The sequence below is a fragment of the Mustela erminea genome, chromosome 1 (genome assembly GCF_009829155.1).
Source record: "Mustela erminea isolate mMusErm1 chromosome 1, mMusErm1.Pri, whole genome shotgun sequence".
NCBI classification, from domain to species: domain Eukaryota; kingdom Metazoa; phylum Chordata; class Mammalia; order Carnivora; family Mustelidae; genus Mustela; species Mustela erminea.
The window spans coordinates 42,014,252-42,033,510 of NC_045614.1; the positions used below are offsets into that span (position 1 = coordinate 42,014,252).

General features: G+C 37.1%; 1 protein-coding gene across 1 annotated transcript; it reads right to left on the reverse strand.

Moving 5' to 3' along the window:
* Positions 1–18,181: 18,181 nt before the first annotated feature.
* On the reverse strand, positions 18,182–18,883 carry LOC116588960 (proteasome subunit beta type-3-like). Its single transcript, XM_032340736.1, has one exon. It carries the CDS (start codon positions 18,803–18,805, stop codon positions 18,182–18,184), a length of 624 nt encoding a protein of 207 aa, XP_032196627.1. The 5' UTR covers positions 18,806–18,883.
* Between the last annotated feature and the right edge of the window lie 376 nt (positions 18,884–19,259).

The following is a 19,259-nucleotide window of genomic DNA, read 5'->3' on the forward strand; positions in this document are numbered from 1 at the left end:
ATCAGGAACTAATGAAGTACTGTATGGTAACTAACATAACATAATAAACAAAAAAAAAAAAAAAAAAAAGACAGAGACAGTCCTCCCTGGGTCTCCTGCTCCCTTACATGTCTTGCTGGCTATGCTAAGGTTACTAGCTTTTACAGCGTGCCTCAAGTATTTCTCAGGGTTATTTATTCCACCAATAACCTTGAGAGATGAGGTTACATCTTGACACGGAGCAGGCTTGCTCACCATTTGCTATAAAAATGATGAATTTCCCCAAGCCAAGCGTTCTTAGCTATGACACAAACCCACTGTGTGTGAGCACCCAGCACATGGCCTCCCCTAGGACTTGGTGGCAAAGGTAACTGGCACAAATATGCTGATGCTCATGCCTCTTGTTGTGCTTTGTGTAATAAAGTCATTTGTCTCTGACTCAGGAGTCCTGTGCATTAGCCGGCATTCAAGAACAGTAAAGGGTCACATTAGCTTATAGGCAATGTGAAAAGCAAGTCCCTGACCTGACAATATGTTTTTTAACCCCCAACAATTTGGGGGAAATAATAGAAAGATGGTACTTGCCTTTTGAAGAGTGTAAACTAGAGATTTGACTGAATATAGTCACATTAACTTTTAGTGTGATTTTTAATGAGGAAGAACATATGCGAATATTATTAGTGTTTGGTTACCATCTGTGAAGAGGTGCGAAATATCATTTGATTAATTTCATAGGGATGGTAATACAATATTTTTAGGAAAAGGAATTTCCATGTTATGGGAGTAGATTTTTCTTTTGAATTTATGATGTCAAAATAGAAATAAATAGTTTAGTTTTGTTTTATACCCACTAGAGACTCTTCCTCTATTTTGCTTAAGTATCTGTACATAAATGCATTCTTTCCTAAGATATTGTCATCTCTATAGTTTTCATCTTTTTTGTAATAATGTCTCAAAATACATAAATATCTAAGAAGTTTAGTTCATTTATGTGATAGATTGGAGATTATGATATTATATTTCTTTTAAAGTTGTCATGTTTAATGACTTGTGTTGAACTCTCAAAAGTTCTCTGAAGGGCACCTGGGTGGCTCAGTGGGTTAGGCATCTGCCTTCAACTCAGGTCATGATCATGGGGTCCTCGATCAAGCCACCCCACGTTGGGCTCCCTGCTCATCTTGAAGTCTGCTTCTCCTTCTCCCTCTGCTGCTCCCCCTGCTTGTGTGCACACACACTTTCTCTTCTCTCTGTGTGTGTCAAGTAAATAAATAAAATCTTAAAAAAGAAGAAAGAGAAGAAGAAGAAGATGAAGAAGAAGAAGAAGAAGAAGAAAGTTCTCTGAAACTCCCAACTGCAAATGAATGGGTATTTTACTCAGGTCATTGTCACAGGAAGCACTCTCAAAAGGAGTGTCTTCTCCTCAAACCCAGAAGATAAGAGGTCTTTTTCAGGGAAAGGACAAGAAAGTAGTCCATCACATCTTTCCTGGGCTTTGGTGAGACAGGTGCCTCATATGCACAGAAAGACGAGGAGTTTTTGCATTCTGGTCTGCGTCAGCCCTTTACATCCATTTCTTGCAGAGGTTGACTTGAAGGAATTTAGAAAGAGGCAGTTTGTCTGTGAACATAAAATCGTGCAGTTGAGCTAATTTTTTCCAATACGTTCACTTCTGTTTAAGATTCTTTTGAAGGTTGATGAAAGGGCTAACATCATATTTCTTAAATGTATCCCTTAATATTACAGGTCTCGTAACCAGATTGCCAATAAAGTTATTTTAAAAATAAACTAAGTATTAAAAAGTTGTTAAATATTTTACAAGATGTATTTTGAAGCTCACTTTGTGAAATCTTACATGAATGAGCATTTCACTGATTAACTGTGGAAAGGTGATTTATTCTACCGCAAACTTCGAGTCTAAATATAATCATTTCATTACTGGTAACAAATCACCTTAAGAGCATTTACAGCTAGAATATTTCCTCACAATCTGGCATTAAATGTTGAATGCAACTTTCAATTCTATCTCCCTTTATCATGTTGTAATGAACCTGAAGGTTAATTTCCTTCCCATCTGCCTTTATGTCTTCTTCTGTTGATCTTGTGCTTTTTTTTTTTTCCTTTTTTTTCCATGGGAATTTATTTTTTCTATTCCAAAACCCTTTCTTTTTTCCACTTGCAGAACTGGGCAGCAGATTTTCATTAAGACTCCCCACTAAAGGATCACACTTTCATTAACATAATGTAAACTCTCTTTCTTCCCATTAATCAGCTGATTTTATAATTTGAATTTTTGTTTGAAGCAACTTTCTTTTTCTCCTGTAGGGAAACAGCACTTTGAAAGTTGTAGAAAACAAATACTGGAGAACCTATATGAATTAGTCTTTCTAGATGATATTCAGAGAACCTAGGCATTTTTTTTTTATCATGAAGCCATATGATGACTTTTCCCTCCATTGAGACTTTGTTAATACTAACTACAAGTGACATAATAGTATGTGCACCTAAATCTATTCAAGGAGATAGGCAGTTTAGTAACAACATTTTCCTGGTGGTGGGTATTGTGGAGGGCACGTATTAGATGGAGCATTGGGTGTGGTGCATAAACAATGAATTTTGGAACACTGAAAAGAAATTTTAAAAATAAATAAAAAAATAAAATAAGATTTCAGTTGGAGTTATGATCAACTTGAAGAAAAACTTGGGTGGTCTCATGAGATGTGTGCTGGGTTTATATGACAGTTCAGTTGTCCTCTGTCAAATTGTAAGCAATATGCATAATAGTTAAGAGTATAGGTTTGTGGACAGTCTCACCTGTTGCCTCTAATTTTAACTCTTTAATCCCTGATCTTTGAGCGTTAAAAAATACCTATGCCTCATTTTCTCACCTTTAGAATAAGGACAGTAATGCCCAGATCAGAGGGTTGTTGTAATGATACACAATAATTGCTTAAAAACTCTACGGCTGTATTGTTACGATTACTATAACTGATGCAGAGCCAATGTAAAGTAACAATTCATTGGCCAAACTCATGCCTCTGTTGAAACAGTAGCATAGTAAGTGCCTACGTGTTACACATATAATGCCTTATTTACCCTATTTAAAACATAATAAATGCCTCTAAAGATATGTTATCTTGATTTCAGTTTACAGCATATGGATTATTGGCCTTTGACATTTTTAATTCAGTCATTTTAGTGCATCAAATACTTTCAGACTTTCTGAAAGAAATTTGTGCTGCGTAGATCTGATGTTTTTGTACTTTGCTTCACACCTAACATTAGTACCTGACAAAATATGTAAGTTTTTGGTATTTTGTTTTCACATATGTGAGAGAAAAAGTATATATTCCTGCTTTTTTTTTTTTAGAGATTTTATTTATTTTATTTGGCAGATAGAGATCACAAAGAGGCAGAGAGGCAGGCAGAGAGAGAGGAGGAAGCAGGCTCCCTGCCGAGCAGAGAGCTTGATGCAGAGCTCAATCCCAGGATCCTGGGATCATGACCTGAACTGAAGGCAGAGGTTTTAACCCACTGAGCCACCCAGGTGCCCCTATTCCTGCTTTTTTAAACTATTGATGTTTCTTCTGCCTACTTTCAAATATGGGATTGCTATTTTTTAAAAAAGATTTTAATTTTTTATTTGAGAGAGAGCACACAAGCAAGAGAGCACAAACAGGAGAGCAGCAGAGGGAGAGGGAGAGGCAGACTCCCCGCTGAGCAGGGAACACAATGTGGGGCTCCATCACAGGGCCCTGAGATCATGACCTGAGCCAAAGGTGGCTGCTGCACTGACTGAGCTACCCAGGTGCCCCCAAATACTGCATTGTTATAAAATGTTTTCTCTACGTTTTAAAGCCAGAGTACATAGGGATGATGGCAACATGGAGTCATGGAAAAAGACTCTAAGTTGCAGTTGGGACCTAGAGTAACACTTTAGCTTCTCTGCTCATTGGTTATGAAGTCTGAGATTAGGTATTTATACTTGAGGAATGTCAGTTTCCTTACTTACAACCAGAGGATAGTAATATTTATAGTGTTTATAGTGAAGATCGATGGAAGAAAAAACAGTATTGCAACAAAGAGAACATATATATAAATGTCAATTATTGCTGTGAAAGTGACTTCAATCCCAATAATTTAAAGCAACTTGCTGGCAAACGTGTCATAATCTTGGGGTTTTGTTTGTTTCCAAAGTAAGTAATTTGTGTCTTGATGTTGGCTATTAATTATATTTCTTAATCCTTAGGTGGGCCACCTTACATTAATATTAATTTCTAAAGTGCAAAATTGGTATCTCACACACATTAGGATGATTGCTTTAAAAAAAAAACAGAATATAACAGGTATTGGTGAAGTATGGAAACAGGAGCACTGTTGTGTACTTTTAATGAGAATATAAAATGGTACAGCTGCTATGGAAAACAGCTCAAAAAATTGGTGGTTCCTCAAAAAATTAAAAATAGAATTACCATATGATCCAACAAGTTCATTTCTGAGTATACACTCAGAGTAATTGAAAGCCAGGTCTCTAAAAGCTCTCTGTACATTAGTGTGAATAGCAGCATTATTCACAATAGCCAAAAGGGGAAAGCACCCAAGTGACCACTGTCAAATTCACAGATAAACAAAATACTATATATGTGTGTATATATATATATATAGAGAGAGAGAGAGACATGTATATTTGTATGTATACATGGGCTATTATTCAGCCTCAGAAAGGTTAGAAATTCTGACACAAGCTACAATCATAGATGAACTGTGGGACCATTATGCCAAGTGAAATCACCCAGTCAGAAAGGATATATACTCTTTGATTCTTTTCATGCAAGATACCTAAAGCAGTCAAATTTGTAGAGACAGGAAGTAGAAGAGAGGTTGCTAGTGACTTGGAAGAAGGGGAAATGGGGAAGTGTTCTTTACTGTGTATAGAGGTGGTTTTTCAAGATGAAAAGAGTCCTAGAGCTTGGTTTGAGTGTAAATGTACTTCACACCATTGAATGGTTAAGGTGGTACATTTTATGTTATGCATATTGCATGTGCATTTTCCCACAGTTTTCTTTTAAAAAACCAAATTGGTGGTTGTTTGACGGTCTGAAAGCTATATAAAGTCAAACAGCAAAGCCTGGTATTTAAAGGGGCTGATGGCGGGATGGGCGGTAGCATCAGAGAAACCTGACTCCATTATGTACCTGGGGAGTTACTAACTCTGGAGTAGGTTAACTCTAAATTTGAGTATCCGCATCTTTAAACAGGGTCAAATTAATGCGTCTGCTTCAGTCATGCTGTTTCAAGATTTAAAAGAGAGACTGTTCTAGAAAACAGCAGCATATCTGTATTTGTTTGCTAGGGCGGCTACAGCAAAATACCATAGACTGGATGACTTAAAAAACAGAGATTTGTTTTCCCAGAGTTCTAGAGTCTAAAAGCCCAAGATCAAGGTGTTGACAAATTTGGTTTCTTTAGAAACTTTGTCATTGTCTTATAGATAGCTGCCGTCTCCCTGTGTGCTCATGTGGTCTTTCTTCTGTATACATGTGGGTATGTGTCTAAACATAATCTTTCTTAAAAAGACACCACTCCTATTGAATTAGTGCCCCACCCCGTAACTCATTTTAACTAAATTAACTCTTCAAAGACTTTGTCTTCAAATGTGTTTGCATTCTTAGGTACTGGGAGTTAGGGCTTCAACATAAGAACTTTGGGGGCCATAGTTTAGACCATAATAGTATCTGATCCAACTTAAGTGTAGAATAAACTTAAACTGAATTAGTTATTTTCATAGATAGGTGCTTTTATTGTGTATGTAAAACATTTTATTTCTCTCGTAATTCATGGGATTTGAAAATGAAATGTGATGCAGATAAGGTCATTCATTCAGCAAAATGTGACTCATCAGTGAATTGAATAGATGAGAGCCCACTTGGGTAAAGTAAGGGAATTAAACTATGGTCCCTATGTTCTGGAAACTAAAAATGAATGTCATTACCCTAATCACGATATTTACTCTTTATTTTATACCGTTCTTTTATAAACTGTTCTATTTAATGTTCTTAAGAACCTTGTTAGGAAGATGTGGGACTATGTTTTATATGTTTTAAGGTTATATATTTATTTCAGTTGCATCTGGTACTGTGGCAATTTTAAAAATGTACCCAGTGTATCATTTTAAAATAGAAGTAAGTGAGGCAGTCTTGGCAATAGTCCAGGGGCGAAAACATACACAAAATACTGAGAATTCTGGATTCAGAGGACAAAATGAGCATGTCTCTAACATCCCCTTCTGTTCCAGTCCCCTTGAAATTAGAAAGAGAAAATATATTATATTTGTATTATAGTATTATATTATATTTAATGTATATTAACATACACATTATATACAATATGCATATACATTGTATATATACAATATATACATATACACACATGTGTATATTTCCAAATCTTTGTAAGTAAGTGAAACATAGGAGGACAGATACGAATTGACAGAGACACAGGAACAGAGGGGAAAAGGTGCAAAATTTGAAATTTGTCATAAGGATGGGTCCTGACTAAGGCCTTAATAAGGACTGTTACTTGGGAGTGCTTCAGGCTTAAAGTAAGTGGAATAGGAAGGAAAATTGAGGGTTTGAGAGGTTAATTGGGCAACTAGCATTAAAATTTTTGGGTTAGGGCCCCTGAGCCTGCCTCAGTCTCTGTGGGTGCTTCAGAGCTGGAAGCAGGCGCCTGGATCAGACAGCTCGTAATTCCCAGGAGGAACAGGTGTTATCTGCGCTGCAGACAAGCGACTGGGACAACACATCAAGAAGCCTAGTCTGCTCGTTGCCTCAAATTGCTGAGGGCAGGCTCTTGTAATCATAATCAGCCTCTCAGATTGCAATGTGAAGGAACAGTCAGCAGATAATTTTTACGTATTTTGGGAGAACTCACACCACCCAAGAAAAGCACTAGAATGGGGAGGTGTTGGGAATGGAGATGGGGGGGGGGTGGTTAACAGAGTAATCCGAAGATGATTAAATTAAGTGGTCTCTGAGTGAGGGAGGAGGATTAGCATCCTTATCTCAACAGCAGACAGAAAAAATAACATATTCAAACTTTAAAATTTAAAAAATCCTGTAAATAATAATAATAGTTTGATGGATATAGAATGGATACATCTACAGAGGAAATTGAAGAACGGGAAAAAGAAGCCCAGGGATTTTCTGAAAATGTACTGCCACAGATGAGAGATGGAAAGCAAGCATGGAGAGGTAATTGATAAGCGGACACATCTAGAAGATTCAGTGAGATGAGGAAAGGGCAATGGAAATGATGATGAAAAAATTCCATGATGGGCAGCCAGCAGGATGGATGAAATAAACAGTAGCCATTTTTTAACCACTCTGGTGCAAGTCCAGAGTATAAAGATTAAAAACAAAAAAGTTGAAAGTCAAGCAGTGAGGAACAAAAAAAGAACAAAGCAAAAGAAATTACCTACAAAGAAATGGACATCCAAATGGCATCACTGTTGTTTTCAGTAACAACGAATATTAGAAGATAAAGAAGAAAAGAATGGAAAATCCAGATTTTCCTCTACCAAAATAAGATTCAAGTGTATGATTTAAAATTTTTTTTATCATATAAGGTCCCTGAATTTTATCACACACAAAAAAGTTACTCAAGGGGATCCCTGGGTGGCTCAGTTGGTTAAGCCGCTGCCTTCAGCTTGGATCATGACGCCAGGGTCCTGGGATCGAGTCTCACATCGGGCTCCTTGCTCCCCGGGGAGCCTGCTTCTCTCTCTGCCTATGCCTGCCACCCTGCCTGCTTGTGTTCTCCCTCTCTTTCTAACAAATAAATAAATAAAATTTAAAAAAAAAGTTACTCAAGGGTGTGCATCAGCAAAAACAAAAACAAAACAGAGAGAGTTTAGAAGAAGGTTGGTTACAAGAAATTTTGGTAGGTAAGAACCCAGTAAAACTTCCTTATGGTTAACTCTAAAATGTACTGCTGCAGAGGAAAAAGATGTATGCGCATGTGAAGACAAATATCAAGTCTGAGCTAGAAAAAGTAGAAAAGACAGTCATAAACAATAATAAGGAGAGAAGAGGGAGCATAAACTGATATGGAAGAGATTTAAAAATAAGTAAATGCTGTTTTACCAAAACTCCTGAGTTTCCAGACAATATAGGTATATGGAGTTTATCTTGTTTCTTTAAAGATTTATGTGTGGGAAGAAATGTAGGCATGACCATGAATTAGAAGGCAGTGGACCAGTTCTTGATATCACAAGTTCTCTTTTATATGAACAGGTTCAGGACACCGTACCCCCAAATATGACACTTGGGTATATGAAATTTTTAAGCTGAAGGAGTTTGTTATAATGGCAGAAGTAGGAAGGTCATTCTGACCTTTCTTCTACCTGTTCACCTTAAAACAAGTTAGAAGACTGTGAAGTGAGAGTGGTCTCTCTATGACTAGAGGAAAGGAACATCTTTATCTCCAAAGACAAAGGGATGCCGAGAAAAACCCTAAGAGACTTTGCTAAATTTCCCCCAGTTGACTTCCTACCTCATAATCTTTAAGCTATTATATTCTTCCATGACTGTCTGCTCCTCATCAAACCTAGACAAAAATACTCAAGTCTATCTGTTTTCCTGTGTCACATAAAACTTAAATAAATTTTTATGCTTTTCCCCTTTTCCTCTTAATCTGTGTTTGTCAGTTGAATTTTGAGACCCAGCCAGGGCCCCCAAGTGGGTCAAGGAAAACTTTTTCCTCCCTACATATGGATGACTTTAACCCACAGAACCCCATGTTCAAAAATCTTCTCCAAATCGCTTTTGAGATTATAGTGGAGGAGGGACATTTACTCATGAAATGAACATATTTTTAAAAGACTGTTCAGAGGGAAAGCACTGATAAAACACACCTGAAAAGAAGTCGAATCCATTTGAAAGCTTAAGGAATCAGAGAATTTATTCAGAAGTCAGAGGGGAGTTTTTCATTAAAAATCTGTAAAGGAGTCCTGATGTTTTTCAAGGGAGTAAATCATTGAGACCTGTTTTTGTTCCTTAAGTTTTTAACTCCTAGGACATGGAGTTCTCTTATGTGTGAAGTTCTTGTAATTATAAAGAGGAAAAGTCTCATTGAAATATGCTTCTTAATTGACTCAGATAGTAGCAAGCCTGTAAGAATGACTATCTGAAGAATAAATGGAAAAATCATTCACAAATTTGCTCCTAAACCATGCATAGGCTAAAGTAAGTCAAATACTTTAAATGATTTTTTTTAAAAAGATGTTTTTACATTCAATAAATGATTCCAGAGCATAGAAACTACAAAATGTCCAGTTGTGGATGATTGGCTAAATTTCAATGCACCTACATCATAAAATAATATGGACACATTTTACGATAAGATAGACCTGTATACTAACATAGAAGAATTCCCAAGACATGAAATTTAAATAAAAAGCCCAGGAAAACATTTGGAGCATTTTCAACTTATATTTTAAATCAACTACGTACATACAGTTAAATATATGCATAAATGTAAATCAATACATTTATAATATTGCATCAGAGAAGAAGAAATGGGGTGTGTGTACGTGTATGTGTGTGTGTGTTTGTGTGTGCATGTGTGTATGTGTATGCATGTGTGTGCATTTTTGTGTCTTGTGTGTATGTTTATGCATGTATATGTGTATTGTGTATGCCTATGTATGTGTGTGTGTTCTGTGTATGTGTGTATGGGCGTGTGCATGTGTCTTTGTGTAGAAAATTGGAGAGGATTGATAGATTCTCATTGAAATCAATATATTTCCATATTTTGTTAATATAGTAAAATGAGAATGGTTTTATTTCTTACTTTGTAGTGAAAACATACTTAAAAAGATAACATACAAATCATGCCAAAGTATTTCATTTTCACAGAAAGATAAAGTCACTGAGTCTCAGACTTATCAATCTCTTCAGAGTCAGAAAACTGGAGTATCACCTGAACTCAAACCTAGGTTTTTGGAACCCACTATCTCCCCAGTTTAAAGTGATAAACAATTTATTTCTAAATATTATAAATTACATTTGGGGATATTCTGATTTTAAAGCTACCATGCACACCTACTTCATGCATAAATCATAAAACTAAACACATAACACATAGAAAGCACAAATGAAGATCACTCACTATTAAATCACTTAAAGATCGCTAATGTGACAATTATTAGGTATATGCTAATATATATATTATTAAGTATATGCTTCTAGTCTTTTGTTTGTGCTCAATATATACTATAAAACATTTTTAAATTAAGGTTAAATATTTGTGCTTATACCTACTATATACATTTTTTAAATTAACATTTATATATTTCTAGTTTTTAAATGCACCCATGTGTATGTATGTATTATACACACATATGCACACATTACACTTTTACAAAATAAAAGTCCATTATGGCTTTTTAAGCATAGTATATAAAATATTTTCCCATGCCATTGAGTAGTTTTATAAATGCTGTTTAAATATCTGTGTATTACTTTATCCTTTGTAAGGATGCAGCAGGACTTAGTTAACTAATTCATTATTGCCGGAATTTTTGCAGTGTGTTATCTCTGAATATTTCCTTACAGCAATTCCATAGCAATGTAATTTCTTAGTCAGAACTCATACTTGTAAGTCTTTTGATAGATCTCGCGCAACTACTCTCCAGAAAGTTTTTTACCATGTCCGGTTTATAAGCAGGCTCCTTTCTCTTTCCCCAGACAACACTAGGTAATCAAAATAAATTTGATTAGTGTTAAAAGTTCCCAATACAATAAGTGCAAGACATTAGTTTTCTGCCTTTCAGACTCCACCATTTAGCACCAGCTGAAATGCCTGACAGAATGCATAATACTCTGGGCAAGTCTTTACTGTCAGAGCAAGTAGGTTTTCAAACTTTCTAAGTATCCACTTAGAAGTAGGTCATTCGGGAAGAACTCCTAAGTGCCAGTTATATTCCAGGATAACCCAGATAACAACTGAAGTCACTCACTCTGTCCTTTGAGATGCAAATAAAATTAGTTCAAACCTGTCTTGCTATCCCTAGGAAGTACAATATTCCCTCTAAGAAGTCTGAATCCCAAAGAGCAAAGGCTTTCATGTAACCTTGCACTCTGATTCCTTGCTCCATCCGCATCTCCCCGGCTCACACTGTACCTGCCGAGTTGTACTGTCCTCCCTGCATTATTGATGAACCAGGGACCACATTACTAACAAGGCTCATGCCGTTCGGTGGCAGGCATAACCTTCTGGGTGGGAATTAGAGAGTTGACACCCCAGTTCTACCCAGCAAATGATATTTATAAATTATGAATCTATGAAGTGAATAGAAATTAAATATTAGTTATCTCCATTCTTAAAAGCCATTCTGTTAGCGTGGGAGGCGTGTCTCATTGTCCTTCCTCCTGAGGGCAGCACCAGCCAACGTGCATCCCAGACCTTCCATCCTCTTCTCTGTCCTGCAGTCTCTTAGTGTCTCAGTTCTCCTTGCTCAGCCCTCCCCCCACCAAACCCAGTTCATTTCCCTTGTGGAATTGTTTAATGATGGCTTTTCTCTCTCCACGCTACCCACTTGGAATCTAGGAGACTTCGTCTTCATAAGTAATGTGCCCGTTTAAGGATGTTCCTGGACAAAGGCGACTTTCTCCCTGATAGGAATATTATCATGAGTATTTAAAAGGACACCTTGCTGCTTCAAAGATACAATACCCAGAGGCTTGGATATATGAAGGGGAACAAAATCAGATTCGATTGTGTTCAGGCTCTCCAAATGTAGCATCTTTTTTCTAGGCTTGTTCAGGACCCAGATATTCTTGCATGACCTTTGACCACCTGCTGAGTTTAATCACCATGTGTGAGTCTGACCTCCCCATATCTCAGAGGAAATTTAAAAGACGGACACCGGGGAGTATACACTTCACTCCAGAACCAGAGCTTAAATCTGGCACACAGGGTCATTCTTGCTAGCTCTGTGAACTCCTACATTTTGCTGTCTCATAGGCAATGTCCCAGCTCGTACTATGTCCTGTTGCCATTCTTGACCTAGTAATGATGCTAGAAAACATTGAGTTCACCCAACTTGAGTTCTGTCTTTATCCTACTTGGCATTCAAAGTGAGTATATGTTATGTGGGGCATTTTCTTTCTTTTTTTTTTTTTTAAAGATTTTATTTATTTATTTGACAGAGAGAAATCACAAGTAGATGGAGAGGCAGGCAGAGAGAGAGAGAGGGAAGCAGGCTCTCCGCTGAGCAGAGAGCCCGATGCGGGACTCGATCCCAGGACTCTGAGATCATGACCTGAGCCGAAGGCAGCGGCTTAACCCACTGAGCCACCCAGGCGCCCTGTGGGGCATTTTCTTAGAGACAGATATCCAACTAGATTAACTTCAGTGGGAAAAAAAGGACGGAGGGAGAGAGAAGGAATTTATTGACTAATGTCTAGGGAAGCCTAGAACTGATTTCAGGGAATCGAGAGATTAAAACACTACTGCCCCTTCCTTTCTACCTACCTACCTTCTTTCCTTTCTTCCTTCCTTCCTTCCTTTCCCTACCCACACTGTCTCTCTCTCCCTCACCAGCCCCCATCAAAGATGGAGTACTATAGAAGGGCTCACTGGCTATAAGAGATACCACTATACAGACTCAGTCAGTATGAAATCATAGATAGAATCCAGATTTGGCAATTAAAACACTAGGTTCTAATTCTAGTTTTGGCTCAAGCTAGCTATAAGTCCTCAAGAAACTTCCTTAATTTCTATGTATTTCCAGGACTTAGATTCCTCGTCTCTCCAATAGTATGCAATATAGCTTTTTAGGATGATCCAAGGAGTTTATGAAAAGCAGGTGCTTGAGCTGTACAGCAAATCCATTGACTCATAATCTCCGAGGAAATCATTCCAGACTCTGTGAACACCATGGATAGTAATATGCTACCAGATTTGGGAAACACAGAAATTGCCCATACGTTTTGAAAGTTTCCTCTGAGATAGAATGTATGACACTAGGAAGTTGTAGGAGGACTAGACTCAGCTACATACTACGTGGTATCCTGTGAGTTCATCATAAAAAACACAATATCATTATAAATAGTTACAAAAGAATCATATGTTTCAATTAGACTTGACATTTTTCAGAGATGAAATAAAATGGAAGTCCTAGAAAGATCACAAGAAAACCTTTTCAAACATGCAGAGAACGTGGCATGCATGCACTCTTCATAGATCACCAACAAAAAGATGAATCAGAAACTTGTAGGAAAATAAAAGGTAGCGATGATAGATTAATTAAACATAGATCTAAGGATATGCCACCATGGGAATTTTGGTGACAAAACACAGACAAATACAGAATAATAATATGATTTACTAGGTAAGTAGAAATTAGGTAGGTCTCATTACTCAGGATAGTGGTCATGGTACTTCTCAGTTGGGCAAGATTCTTACTACCTTTTACATCCAGCTTAATAACCATAATTTGAAGATAACCACATGGTGACCACTGTTGGATGTTTCTCAGTTCTATATGACTCCATTAATGGAAACTTCTCTTCCTACATTGATTTAAGGGAACTTTGGAATAATTTTATACCCAGGCTGTCTGTTTAGGATTCTCTCCTACAACACCTTTTGTCATTAATTAATTAATCCATTTTATGAGGGAAACAAACCAATACCTTATTCTATGTGAACATTTACACTTTGTATTAGTCAAGACTCTTTCAGGGACAGGTAAAAATGTGCAACTCAAATGAGCTTATGAAGAAATAAAAAAGAAAAAGGGAAAGGAAGGGGTTATCTTATTAGTTCATGTAATTGCAAGTCTAGAGGTGTACTTTCAGTCAGCTGGGTCCAGAGTTCAGATGCTGTCATTAAGACTTTGTTTGCCTATCTTGGCTTTTTTTTTGGTCTCATGTTGACTTCATTGTCAGTATAAGCTTTCTCTATTGGGGAGAGCCAGATGATAGTTGACAACTCAAATAATTATAATTATCAAAATAATAATACTGAGAATAGTTTATCAAGTATCTACTGTGTTCTCAGTACTCTACATGAAGTAACACCTTTATCATTGCAGTAGCTCTGGGAGATGAGTCCTGTTATTGTCCTATTTTAGAGATGTAAAGACTGTCACATAGAAGTAATTTACCCAAATTAGTGAATGTTGGAACTGGGATTCTAATTCAGGCTGTCTGACACCAGAGCCCAGAAGCACTTGCACTTGGTTGAGGAGGAGAAGATTAGGTCCACTCTAATGTTACAACCAAACATGATTATTGTAAAATAGGGAGTGGTTTCCCCTAAGCAAGTGACTAAGACTAAGACTAAGACTTTTTGTATTTTATTTTATTTTATTTGGTACTTGAACACTAGATGTAATTAAAAAATGCATTCGGTTCTCAACATCTTGATTTCCTCCTTTGTAAACCATGAATAATCCCAGAGTTGTCATAATCAATATGTGTATTTTGCCAACAGTAATCCAGCATAAGGTATTATTTAAACAAAGGTAGCTTCCATTACTAATAACAGAGTCTGTCTCAACATAAAAAAAGAAGAAAATTGCATTTGGTTAAAGGACCAAAGAACTAGAATTAATCTAGAAGTTGGGGAGGTCTGCAAGACCAACTTACTTTGGAGAGGAAGAAATGTAGTAGTCAGTGAGATCGTTAGAATAAAGGAAGCTACAGTACTGGGAAAGTAAATGAATCCACCTCATGAAGGTCATTTGGTTTTCCTACCTCCTAGCAGTTCAGATACATTTTTGGAAGACACTTTTGATTTAAAAGCATGGATTTAAGCATGGATTTAAAAATACACAGGTGTTTAGGTCTTCAGGAAGATGAGAGAGCTGCAAGATAAAAGCATGTGAGAAATAATTTGAATATCTTACTTTGGAACATCTTAAATTTACTTGCTTTGTTGCTTAACCACACACAGGCAGAGTCAGTTTATGCACATACACACACACACACAGACACACAGACACACACACACACTTTTTTTGGTGGAAGCATCATAAGTGACTATTTCTTTATATCAGATTCAAGGTTGAAGGCATCTTTTGGGTGATGAAATCCTTTTCTTCCAGGAAAGCCAATCTCTGTGTCTTGTCTGTGCATTTCTCTTTTAATCTATTTAAAAAAGGGATTCCAAGTCACAACAAAACACTGCTGAAAACAATGAGAGGATAAAAAGCAAAGCAAAACAAAATAAACAAGATGGGAGTCAAGCTATACAATTCAACATCAGAGAAGGAGTAGAAGTGGACACCTCTCCCCAGTATTTGTGTTTTCTCTCAGTTAGCTGGTTCCATAGCAAAGGCCAACCTGTGTTTGATACGGTGGTAAAGTCTTTTATGAGGGACATATATGACAAGAGCAATCATTTTTGCTTTCACTGCGAAGCAATATTTTAGAATAAGATTTGAAGGATGGCCATAAAGAAAAATATAAACCCTTCTTTCTTCAGCAACATATTGCAACTTATTGGTGCAGTACACTAGCTGGAGGATTTTTATGTTTTGGTTATAATTTCATATATTTTTCTATTTCTTTTTTGGGATGGTCTCCTTCTGAGTACTTTGGATGCAATTTAATGGGAGACTGCAGTGGTAATGAATAGGGTGGTTTAGAGCAAGAATTTTTTTTCTTAGCATCTTTGAGAAGTGTTCTTAGGAATCCCTCATCCTTTAGAGCTGTATTACGTCCATATAGATGTGGGTTTAAAAAAAAAAAATTCCTTAATCTAAAAAGCATATTGTATTTGATATGTATTCCATGGGGAGACACATCAATGTGAGTAGTCCCACCAATACTGATATTTTTCTAAATGTTATCTAAATGAAATTGATCACACTTTAAACAGACTTCTAGTCCACTGAGGAGTTTTTACCCCTCTCTAGGGGTCTTTCCTCATCTTTGCATTACTTCTGTGATAAGAGATGGGATTAGGCTGATTCTTGTTAAAGCAAAATAAAATCTGATTAGAGAAATGTACAAGCAATGGATTGAAGTGTTTTTAAAACTAGATATAAATATACGCTTTCAAGTGAATTGATGGAATGAAAGTACATGGAACGTTATGTGCTTATAATAGATATTGAGATATTTTGAATAGTAAAAAAATATGTTATCATGCAATATCCTTTATGGTTTTAGAAGAAAGTATTTTTCTTGACTTTTTTCATTTAATAATACTGAATTCTTATAATGTTCTTTGAAAAACTTTTCAAATATAAACATGTTTACGTATGTACCTACAGACATGTAGTCATCAGGGTGACATGGAAATTAATTTTATTTTTCCATTTACTTACTAAAAGTGTAATCTTCTTCAGACCAGGTATATTTATTGGTTTTAAATTCGTCTTTGAGAATATGGCCTCGTGTACTATTAGTGACACTGTACTTTATTGAAATTTATAAATATTTCTTTCAAGTGACATTTTCATATTTGACTTACCAGATAGAATATTCTTCATTTTGTCTAATTGGTAATATTTTCCAAGTTTTGATTAGCTGTCAGTAATATGGGCAGATTACTTTCTTCCGTATTATAACTTTTCCACATTGTAATCTTTCAAACTGATTGTGTATTTATTATTTTCTAAGGGGTGATTTTTTATAGTAAGTCTTCAGAGGGATTGTTAATTATTTTCACAAATGTTTAATACAACACTGTACTGATATCTATTAAAGGCAACAGAGGTTGACACAATTTATCATCCTTGAGGTGAAATTCATGCACCTTTCTCTGTGTGTCACGTTCTATTGTACTTACCCCTAGAACTTATTTTTAGCTATTTAAAGTTAATTTTCTGAGCTGGAACTGATAACGTAGAAAAAGCTGAATGCCACAGGTTTTGAGTGCTTTAAACTGATAAACAAACAAAAAACAAGCATATGCTTTAGAGACACTAGCAGTTGATTATTACCCATTCTGCCCAAAACTTTTCACTGTGAGCATAGTCACTAAAGTAATTTGGTTTTCACATATTGATTCTAGATCAATTCCAGGCTTCATTAAAAAAAAAAAAAAGAGGACTGATTACAGTAAAATTTGTGTTTACCAAATTTAAAAACACATCAATATGTTGAAGTACATAAACTACACAATCAGCATGGAACAATGGGAAAATTTTATTTCAAAAAGTTTAAAACATCCCATACTGTGGAAGCTGGAGGTCTATGTGGTGTCATTACTCTTTGATCATTAAGGATTTTTTGTTGTAGTTGTTTTGTTTTGTTTAAGTAGAGATTAGAAACAGGCATCAAAGTCAGATATAATTAAGCTTGGGTTCTGCTTGTACCTCCTACTAGCCTTGTATCAAGTTTCTGATTTACAGAATGGAGACAAAAATTCCTACTCGATAGGGTTGTTGTAAGGATTAATGACAAATATACACAAGCCTTCAGACTACAACCTGGATGAAAGTGGAGGAACCATTAATGATACTGTTACCATTCTGTAGTTGTTATTGTTGTTATTGTCTCTGGGGATAAATGATGTGTTAATTAGGCAATCACACCAGTCTGATCTCTCCAGATATAAATAATTAGTTATTTATAATTGCCTGGGGTAAGCTAGTAAGGGTAAGGTATATTAGGATATTTTCTTTTTTATAACCAGATGCTTAAATCCCAAACTTCAGCTGAACTTGCTGGAATTTTCTTAAGCACAGAAAATCCATCTAGACTGTAATATAGTCACCTTAAATAAAGTCATCACTGGGGGCTCCATACACAGACCTTGGAAATGAAAGACATTTGGTTCTACTGGAATATTCACACCTATTTGTATCCTATCTATGTCCTATAGACAGGACCGAATATGTTTAGTTTTCCACCAGATACCGAGTATCTAGCATAAAGTCCAGAATTTAAGAAATCCTAAATATATATTTGTTGAGTAAATTTATCAAAGAGGACAGTAAATCATATACCATTTAGAAGTTTCTACTCCCCTCTTCTTTCTTAGTATTTTGAAAAACAGTAGCAAATCTATTTTCTGGTCAAGTTTTCAAGTGATTGTCTTCCTCCTTGCAGGCATATAAATCTATATTCCTTGGTGTTAGGTAGTATTCGAGGGGTAACAGAAGCATAGTCTATTAGAAAGTTACTGGCTTGCTCACTGAACGCAAAGAAGGAATTGATGACGAAGGGCAAGAAAAAAAGGAAATTCAAGAGCTCTCCCACAACAGTTTCAGTGTCCTGGTGGTGATTTTGTCCTTCTCAATGATGTGGACGATGACGCCCATGCCCGACACTGCGTCCCGGTCCACGGCATTCAGCATGGCTTGCGAGATGGTTTCAAACAGGTGTTCCGGATCCATGTTGGGCTCCCAGAGGGACTCGCACATGCCGTACATTTGTTCGGAGCAGGTGCCGCTGACCACAAAGTCATCAGTCACCATGGGGCAGCCGATGAGGTCTAGAGAGCAAATGAAGGGCTTAAAGGTCTTCGGGTCCAACCCAGCGATGACAGGCTCCGTGTAGTAGGGGCCAAACCGCTTCTCATACAGGAGGTTGGCCACCATGCTCATGAGCGTGTAGGGCTTGATCTGCCGGCCTTCCTTCAGCTCACACAGGTTCAGCCGGAACTTGAGGCGCTGGGCCCCAGTCTGCACATCGGTGGCGAGCCCAGCCAGGCCTATGTACAGCCGATCGCCCATGGGAAAGATCTTCTGGAAGTCCGTGGTCACCATCTGGGCCTGGATCCCGAAGCGCCTGTCGGCAGCGATGGCCACACAGTTCTTCCCCTTCATGGCCATGACGGCCCCTCCGTTATAGGACATAATAGACATGACTGCGGTGTTGTGAGACCTCCGACCACCACAACCCCACTCAACCGGTTACAGCCCGCACCGCGCAGCCACTGTAGCTTCCAGTCTGTCTTTAAATTTTCAAAAAAGAGAATCTAATTAGCCCAGCTTGGGTGAGTTGTCTACCTTTGGACCAATCATCCATATTTAGGGGTAGTATCACTTATTAGTGACACATTTGTTAAGAGTTTACCCTTGGGGTGTCTGGGTGGCTCAGTGGGTTGAGCCTCTGCCTTTGGCTCGGGTCATGATCTCGGGGTCCTGGGATCGAGCCCCGTGTCGGTCTCTCTGCTTGGTGGGGAGCCTGCTTTCCCTCTCTCTCTCTGCCTATCTCTCTGCCTATTGTGCTCTCTCTCTCTGTCAAATAAATAAATAAATAAATAAATAAAATCTTAAAAAAAAAAAAAGCCTACCCTAGGGGTAGGACAGCTAGTTT